The sequence below is a fragment of the Haliaeetus leucocephalus genome, unplaced genomic scaffold (genome assembly GCF_000737465.1).
Source record: "Haliaeetus leucocephalus isolate CR32 unplaced genomic scaffold, Haliaeetus_leucocephalus-4.0 Scaffold1, whole genome shotgun sequence".
Classification (NCBI taxonomy): Eukaryota; Metazoa; Chordata; class Aves; order Accipitriformes; family Accipitridae; genus Haliaeetus; species Haliaeetus leucocephalus.
The window spans coordinates 2758544-2767636 of NW_010972437.1; the positions used below are offsets into that span (position 1 = coordinate 2758544).

The window sequence follows — 9093 nt, forward strand, 5'->3', positions numbered from 1 at the left end:
TGGCCTTACTATTTGTGCAGAGATAGTCAGTGATGGCACTGTGCTATCCTGGAAAGGACACAGGATTGGAAAGGCCAGGAACTGGCAAGACACCTGGGAAACAAGAGGACCCAGGCAGTACGCGAGTTGAAAAAAAAGCAGCAGGTCAGTGTATGCCTGGGAAAAGAACCCAGAGAAAACTTCTGTTCAAAAATCAAGCTGTTGTTCTGCTTAAGAATCCACAGCGTGATGGCAAATAGGCCAGGACAAAAACATGTAAGAAATGTAATGGATCTTACAGGTAGCAAATGCCATCCTCTTCTATTAGCTATTTGCCCAAACCTTCATGACAAAACTTTCATAGATTAAGCTTTAAGTGTTTACGATTTCATTACATTATAGGCAGACAATGTCCAACCCCTGCCTCTTAAGACTGTCTAAACAATACCATATTAATCCCATTTCAGTTGTGGAAAACTTTTAACAAGCTCACATAAATGCAGTCTCAACTCTGCACAAAATCCTGCAAAATGTGAGAAGTGACTGGCTGGGGGAAATAAAAACAAAAAAACAAACAACAAAAAACCTACCCCCTATTCTAATAGAAGAAATGGTTAAAAAAAAGTTCTAGTGCCTAATGGCTACTATGAGAGCATCAAACTATGATAGTTTGATAGCTGGCATAAGACTTGGTAATTTACAAAATAATGGAAGTATCTTATGATGATGATCCTTAACATAACAGTATGTAATCACATGGGAGGGAAGATATCACTCAAGCACTCTAGCATTCAGAGTGCTGAAGTAAAAGTACTAGCAGTTTTTTAAGGCGATCCTTAGAATTTAATAACATTTAATTTTATGAGTCCTTTTTGCTAAAGGGGACTGTGATATCTATACAGGCAATGATGTACAAAACATAAGCCTATCTAGTTTTTCTGATGGAAAAAGACATGAGAAAATATAACTGTTTAGATTGCAACAATTGCTATAATGGAAGAATTCAGATGCCTCCTGTTTTGCATGCTTCTTCCCAAAGGGCTTTTTGGCACTGTATTGGTAATACTGTTTGTATGAAAATATAGTTGGAGGAAACACAGAAAAGAAGTGCTCAGAACTTGCTGTATCCTCTGCTATGAATCACATGCTGGCACTAAGTCGTTTATGACAGGCTTTATATTTCCTGAAGTGCAAGGGTAACCATAACATCTGCATTCCTTCTAATGGGAAGAAGCTTGTAGACGTGCAAGGCAAGGCAAGCTGCCTGAGAAACAAACCCAGTTTCATGAGATTCTTCAACATACTTCAGTTTCCCTGGGCCTTGTCCATATCCTTTAGTCTCCAACTTCCTGTAAAAGTTTCTCAGCTTAGCTTCAAAATCTCTTTTGTAAGGAGCTGGAGCTCGGGCATTGGCACGCTGAGTACCTGCAGGAAGCAATACGCAAAGAATGAGCTGTAGTGACGTGAACTGATTAATGTCCCATCCTCTACTGAAAAGGCTCCTTAATAGCTAAAGGCATGTTTGGTTTAGTCACCTTTATAAAAAGTAAAAGCTGCATATCTTCAAATCTGCTCTGCATCCAAGACTTTTTGGTTGCTCATTTCCAATAGTATCATCTTTCTAAAGTAAGTCTTAAAAGAGCAAATCCAGGTCAATGCAAAAGATGGATTAAAAAAACCAGCACGATCAACTGGAAAGACTTAACTTTTTTTGTCAAGTACACTTTATGTCTAACCTTTAAAATAGCTCATGTAATGAATGTTCTGCTCTGTTCTGGTTTTAATAATTTCAGGAAAAACAAGTACTCAGAAATGAAGCATAAACAGACTGTACTCTGCTGTGCCCCTCCTGAATACATCACACTGAAGAAGGAAGACTTCTGGAAATTCCCTAGTAGAAGTTTTTCCTTGGGGAAGTAAAAGGAAGAAAATATTGGAAGAATGGGAAGACTACCAAATTTAAGTTTGTGGGACATACGTGATGGTCATCTAAGTGCATTTCTTTTTGAAAACTGCTTTTGAGGGTCAGTTTCTTAAAAGCAGGGAGAGATGAGATCTGTACACCAAAAAAAATGGCATAACACCACATCTGCATGTACAAGTCTACTATATACAAATTAGCTGTCTAGTCTATCTATTCTCAATATTACAACCATTAGAACTTCCACTGCCTCCCTGGATATATTACTTCAATTGCAAGACAGCGTGCCAAAGAGGCAGTTAATCCTAGCCCTTTTACATTCATCTTCTCACCCCTAGTTTTTAGAACGTTAAATTCCTCCCCTGCATGGCTGTGTAAACATCCCCCACAAAAAACTCAGAAGACTTTTAAAATTTCTCCCGCCCTCTAGTATACATAGGTTGCCTACTACTTATCTGCAACTGGTGGTCACCTAACAGGCCTGTAATGCACTGGAAATACAAATGAAGAGTTCAGAAGCATGTATATGTAGACTTCTGTCTTTTAAGTGACAATCAGTTCCTTATGTGAGTTTTCTTTTGGCTCTCTGTATGACGCTAAGCCAATACAGAAACATTTATTGCTACTATGGGTGAAGGCATGAGAACGTAATGTTTCAGGTTATGAAAGAGAGAGAACGCGTGTCCGTTCAGCCTGTGCGCAGAGACCAGGGGAAAAGAGAGCGGCTTGGTTAGCCACAAAACATATGGGTCTGACGGAAAAGGCGACAAGCACATCCTGCGGAAGTGGCTGCTGGAAGAAGCTGCAGAGTCGATCTCTCTGCAGAGATGGGAGAGAGAACAAGTGAGATCAGTATTAACACTGAATGCCATTTACAGGTCTTCAAAAGACCTGTCTGACCAGACAGACACTTGCCACTTGTTCTAGGCTGAGAGTGATGTGTGGGAGGAATAGAATGTGTCAGGGAATCCTCAGAGCTCCAACATAGGAACATTCAGGACCTCTCTGGAAAAACAAATCATGGCCATTGATTAATCTATAGTGATTATCCTCTTTTACTGAGAGCACCAAGGGCTTCTAATGGTACACTCAGCTGAATTCTCTAGAAAAATTACAGAAACTTGAAACTGTAAACAGCCTTTTAATTATTGGCCTTTTCCTCCTACTTTGTTTATTTTGCTTTGGGTCAAAGTAGGTACAAAAATGTAGTCACCAAAAAAATGCAACAGAAGCATACTTTAATCTTAACCCCTGAAGGAAGTGTTTGCTGAGAGATACCACAGAACATTAAATCTGATAACACATTACTTCATGGTTCAGAAATCAGCAGTATATTATTTTGTCAGCACATGACAAGTCCTCATTGCAAATCAAATGCATATGCCAAGAAATTCCTGGGCAATTATAGTGATTACTTCCGCCTTGGGAACAAAAGATGTTAATGGAAGAGCTAAAAACCATCAGTGATGTGATAATCATATTTGATTTTCAAAGAGGTTATATTCTAAAGCAGATATAAAGAGTGGCTTCATGTTTATTCATCTTTCCCAAAAGAGAAAGTACAACCAATTGTGACTGATCTGAACAATGGATCCTTAACTGCAACCTCGTACAGTGCAGCACAGCCAGTTTAGCTGATGAAAAAACACAGAGCCTCCATAGAAATGATGGGCTATTTACAGTTTCTCATCAAAAAAGTCATTTGTACACCAACACAAACATGCACACTTGCAGACTGACAGGGAAATTCAATGGTGTCTTTATATTTTTGTATGAAATAGAATAGAGATTACAATTTTAAGGAGAACAGGAGTAAAACCATCACTGTTCATCCTTAACTATGTGCTACTTCTTTGAGGAATAGATGAGAATATCACGATGCACCTTAAAATTACTTTGTTGGAGTGAAGGCCTGCCCAGCATGCTTTGGTGCGTGTACTAGTAATGAAGAAATTGTAACTCTGAAAGCTAAAACTATTTTTACTTATAAAAGACTGCCAGGTTTGCAGTTGGAAATAAGATGCATACATGCAGATTTCAGTTTTCCTTTGTTTTCAGCAAAGGGAAACAGTTATACCTAAACCATATATGTATTGAAAATATCAATACATGTGAATATTTTATTTTGCTACTTTGCAGAATGCCATATGACCATTAAGGTCTTTGGATAGTTTTTTTCAAATAGGTCCTATGTCCAGCTGCAGGAAAAGCTACCACTCAGGACATGTTTATGAATGGTTTTAATCTGGTTTCTTGAAAAGGCAAAGCTTTTTATGATTGTGGACTGGAAAATGCCCATAAAAATCACAGTACTTTTTCTGATAAAATTTTCTTGTTGTCTGCAGCTACCTAGAGTTGCTTACATCCCAAATGTTCTCTATTTATCTATACTTTTGTTCTCAAATTTGTAGAAATCCCCTTAAGCCACTTCCAATTTACTGCAGTGATTTTATTTTACTTACCTAATATCCCCTTGAGAAAACTAAGAACAGTGACATCTATAAACTTCAAATTGCTGTACTTAGCCTTCAGAGGTCAAATGGAACTTGTCGTACTTGAAACAATTTAGTTCTGATCCGCAACTTAGTTAATATGTGAAATAGCAATTTCATTCCATTCTGACATGTATTTCCAGACAGCTGCAATATGCTATCTTTTGAACTCATGTTAAGGGACAACAATCTGGCTTTACATAAAATTGTCACTCATTGCCCCACAGCCCCATTAACACTAGCATTTTAATATACAGTTATTACAGCTCGTATTTTTAATTCTCTAGACATCAGGATCCTGGCATAAGCAGTCACTTAGTTGTTCCACATCAGTGAAAACCAAGTTTGCATGTTTTACAAGTCAGAACAAAATCACAACCTCTGAAGCTGTAATACACCAATCTTTTCTACCAGCAAAATATCTTGTGAGCCCAAGGCAAAGGTTCAAGTTTGACAGTCAAATGCAGTCACGCTTGTTGACTTTGCTCAAAAATAGGACTAAATCTTTGTTGTTGCTGGAGCAACAGAACTTGGATCTTCAGAAAGGTGGAAAGTCATTACATGCAGCATAATGTAAACTAAATTATGGGACTAGCTCTACTGCAGGGTCCTACAGATACCATCATAATGAAAGTACTGCAGTGACAAGCTCACTGACCACTCAGAATGTGCTTCAGCTCATGTAACTTTATCCATCTAAAAGCTGGGAACCACAAAGGGGAATAGGTTATAGTTTCCGAATAGTAGTTTCTTGGCTTTAGGCTGCCGTGGATTTCAATTTGGAAAGCAAACAAAAAATTATAGTCAAACAAATTTTCTATTGTTTTTGTTCTCTGACTTCTGGGAAGGCAGCAGGAATGCACTACTGACTTCACTGATCTGGAACTGGTCCTTACCAAGTATAAGATATGGTTTCATACAGCCCCTGCAGAAGCTGCGCCTGAGCAACTTACCTGGAGAGTTCTGAGGAGAAGACACTGGCGAGCCTCTTGGGGACTGGCAATAACTAGGATGAAGTAAGGCATGTGGCGGCACATATGACATTATCTCCTCCTCAAACAAGCTGGTAAAAAGGACCAAAGAAGAAATAACATGCTTATTTGAATGAATGGCTTTTTTCATTTTCTAGGAATAAATCCTAGTTATTAACCCCACTTCCTTTGGTAGTCACTTGCCTATTTCTACTATACACACTTAGAGTGCTACAAAATATTCTATTGCCATTCCCTCAATCAGATCTTGAAAGTACTGGAAAGACTAATTACTACTTTTATGGGACATCATTATACATAACGTGGTATGTTTTCAAGGTTAAAATATAGTTAATCGGCCTTTAATTTTTTTTTTTTTTTTTTTAACTTGTGTTCTCATTACAAAGGGGTCAATAACCTTAGTCACACTTTCCTGGAAAAAGATCTGCAAAACTGCACAAAGACCAGGAACAGAGACAAACAGAGACAAACATTCTAAGCCTCCAGGATTAAGAATCACATCTGAACTTGTTGAGTGTATTAAATAGTAAGCTTGTTGGCATAAGTTACTTCTTTATTTTATCTTTAATGCTAACACTGTTGCTGAAACGGGTATCACATCTAGTCTGTTCAGGTTGAGTTATTTCATGCCTCATCTATTATTGCTACACAACTTTTAAGAGAAAAACAATAAACATTTTGCAGCCTAATCACTGCATCTGTGTACGTACAGTCTGTACGTGTATTAAAATTTCAGTCTTTTCCCAAATTTGACACAAGCAAATCCAAAAAGCGACAGAGTATCTAATACCAGAATGGATCTGATATCAAGGCCTATGTTGGATGTTAAACACAACACAGATAAGAATAAACTGTTGAGATAAGTAAAAATTCTTTTAAAAAAACGCAATACAGAAAGAATCACACGCCAATCTTTTACTAGAGAGTTCAGCCGATGAAAGCAATGTTCAAATAAAAGATGTTTCTTACTATGTTTGTTCACTGAACAAATACCTAGAAAAATTTTTTGCATGAGATTTTTTTTTGGAATGGGTATTTTCTGGAAGTTCTTTTTACACTCACGACCATGTGCTGTTTTCCTCCAAGTTACATTTTGATGCTGAAAATATGATAAAATATAAACCACTATTTCAATCTTGGATTTAATTAAGAGTTGAAATGATGATATCAGTCCACTCTTGAGGTTTAACATCCAACATTAAGAAACTAATGGATGCATAGATAACATTTTATCAATAATATGTCCTCAGGGCAATAGTACTATTAGATTATTAATAAAATGGGAAGAAAATCCTCAAGCAACATTTTTCAGTCAGATATTTTTGGGGGCAAAAAAGTAGATTAAGAGAAATAAAATCTGAAGAATATGATAAAATTATTCTAGGCAGGCAGTGGCTACTACTTTTCTCTTAAAAATTAGTTACACTGATTATTGTTTTTCTACAAAATAAAGATTGCAATCAAAATTTTAAATTTGCTTTATATACATTTATATTCTTTATATATATATATGTGGATATATAAATAAAAGAATTATTTGCAGTCTTAACTGTTAACAGAACACTAGAGGGAACAAAACCCAGTCAAAAAGCAATGATAAAATCATTCATGCAATCTTTATTTAAAACCAAATAGCCGAAGCCAGATTTTTCTATGCAAAATCTGTCATCTCCATGCGTTATATACCAAAACAAAAATCTTAAAAGGTTTTTTAAGAAGCAAAATTCACGTTTCAAAAAACCTTTAGCATGGCTTTAAAATGAGATTTTTTTTATAGCTGTAATTAATTCAGAGATTTAGGGACCAGAGAGGATTATCATTATGCAACCTGACCTCAAAATACTACTACTAATGCCAATCCTATTTCACTAGATTAAATTTTAAATGTACTCATGAATTTCTTGATGCACTTTTACAATGGATGAGAATATAGCATCAAGATACAAGGGTTTATTTCTAGCAAAAAAACTGCCTGATTTTTTGAGTTAATTGCTTATATAAAAAAATATTAAAGAAGCAGCTTCCCATTTCTTGAACTCTGTAATAGTATTTCCTTTATTAAAGGGGACAATGCTTGACAGCGTAGTGAAGAGGCAGCAAGACATTAAGTAATAAAAAAACATCTCAAGTATAAATGTTCACAAACAGGGACTTTCCAAACCACAGAACTAAACAGATGCATTCTTAAAGAAGCAGAAGGCACATTCTTGCAAAGAGGTCTAAACTGTACCACCTATCTAAACGTCAGAGCTGGATGCAACAGGACAATAAAAGATAGTCTGGGCAAACCCATGTAAATCACAAGCACAGCGCTCTTGCACTTGCCTTTCCTCAGACAGAATATCACATTCCCTCACTCCTATGAGAAAACATGACCTCCAACTACCACCTAGAAACTGAACATGATGAAAATAAAAAATCCGACCCTTTACTTGCAGCTCTCCCAGCTGCAAGTCCAAGTACTGGAAGGGGAAATGATTAGGTCACTAAATCAGCACACACTACCCTTTGAAAGGCTCCTCAGCAGCTGCCATAGCATATTCCATATGTGCATTGAAAGCAGCAGTGCCTACCTGAGTAACATGACAAGGTCTGCATCACTGGATAAACGCACCAACCCAGGTGTTCCCTCTGTCCGAATGAACTGGATCTTCTCCCTGTGTATGCAAAAAAAGACTTCCAAAATATTTTTTGCAAATAAGGCACCAATGTACGCCACAGCAACAAGAAAAAGTACAGGGTATATCATAAAAACCTCTGGGTTATGTTTCTGTATTTCAGAAACCATTTTTTTCCCTGCCACACCATGTCCATGGGAGCAGCAAAATATTACAACCAAGAAACTAATTTGTTCTGAGGAATGATTCTCCTGTTGCCCTCATCTCTTCAATGCTCAGGCTGCTTCAGGTAGTACAGCCATCTAACCAGTAAAAAAAAAAATAATTAAAAAATCAGTCCTTCAAGTTCATGCCAGCTGTGTCCCTGAATTCAAAGTAGGAGGCTGAGCCCTGTGGGAGGACATTAGTATTCTGAAAGTGAACTGTTTAAGAGGTACTGTCTTTTTTTGAACCTTTGTACAAATGCAAGCCACACATCACAATGCACACTTGCCGGGTTTTCGTACCATACTGCATTTAAGAGATCTTCCAGAAAAACCCTTGTACTATTTCTCCCCCTCTGTCTCACTCAAGCACACACCCTTCCTCCCAGACCCAGTTTGGTCACTATTGTGGAATCTATGCATCCTAAACTCTGAGCATGGTAGCACACAGATTTTTAGGATCTATATTAAATATAAATCCTTGGCTGATTCCTGTTCTTTTCCTCTGTAGAGTTTTTTCCTGCATCCTAAAATAGAAGTACATCCCTTTTATTTTCTCTCTGTCAGTACAAGGTATATGATGGTACCGTAAAGATAAATTCTAATTTGGCTTTACTCTTCAGGAGGAAGAGAAAACAAAAACCAAACCCATGTAGTAAAAACTGTCCCAATTCCAAAGGAGAAACCCCTCAAACAAACAGAAAAGTAAAGAACTCCCCATAAGAACAGCAGCATTGGCTCAGCTCAGAGGTCCATCTACCCCACTGTCCTATTACCAACAGTGACAAGGAGGTCAGAAACGATCCATGCAATCGGCACTGTAACAAGGCTGCTGGCAGCTACACACAGTTTAAGCTGCAGTATGAATTTCTGGAACACATCATTTCA

General features: G+C 37.3%; 1 protein-coding gene across 1 annotated transcript in view; it reads right to left on the minus strand.

Moving 5' to 3' along the window:
- HECW2 (HECT, C2 and WW domain containing E3 ubiquitin protein ligase 2) overlaps nucleotides 1–9093 on the minus strand; it is a 111416-nt gene that overhangs the window by 18604 nt on the left and 83719 nt on the right. The window contains exons 17-19 of the mRNA XM_010564077.1: nucleotides 7958–8041; nucleotides 5346–5455; nucleotides 1284–1404 (exon numbers count right to left, since the gene is read on the minus strand). Coding sequence (XP_010562379.1) covers nucleotides 1284–1404; nucleotides 5346–5455; nucleotides 7958–8041 — 315 coding nt within the window. The remainder of the gene's footprint in view (nucleotides 1–1283; nucleotides 1405–5345; nucleotides 5456–7957; nucleotides 8042–9093) is intronic.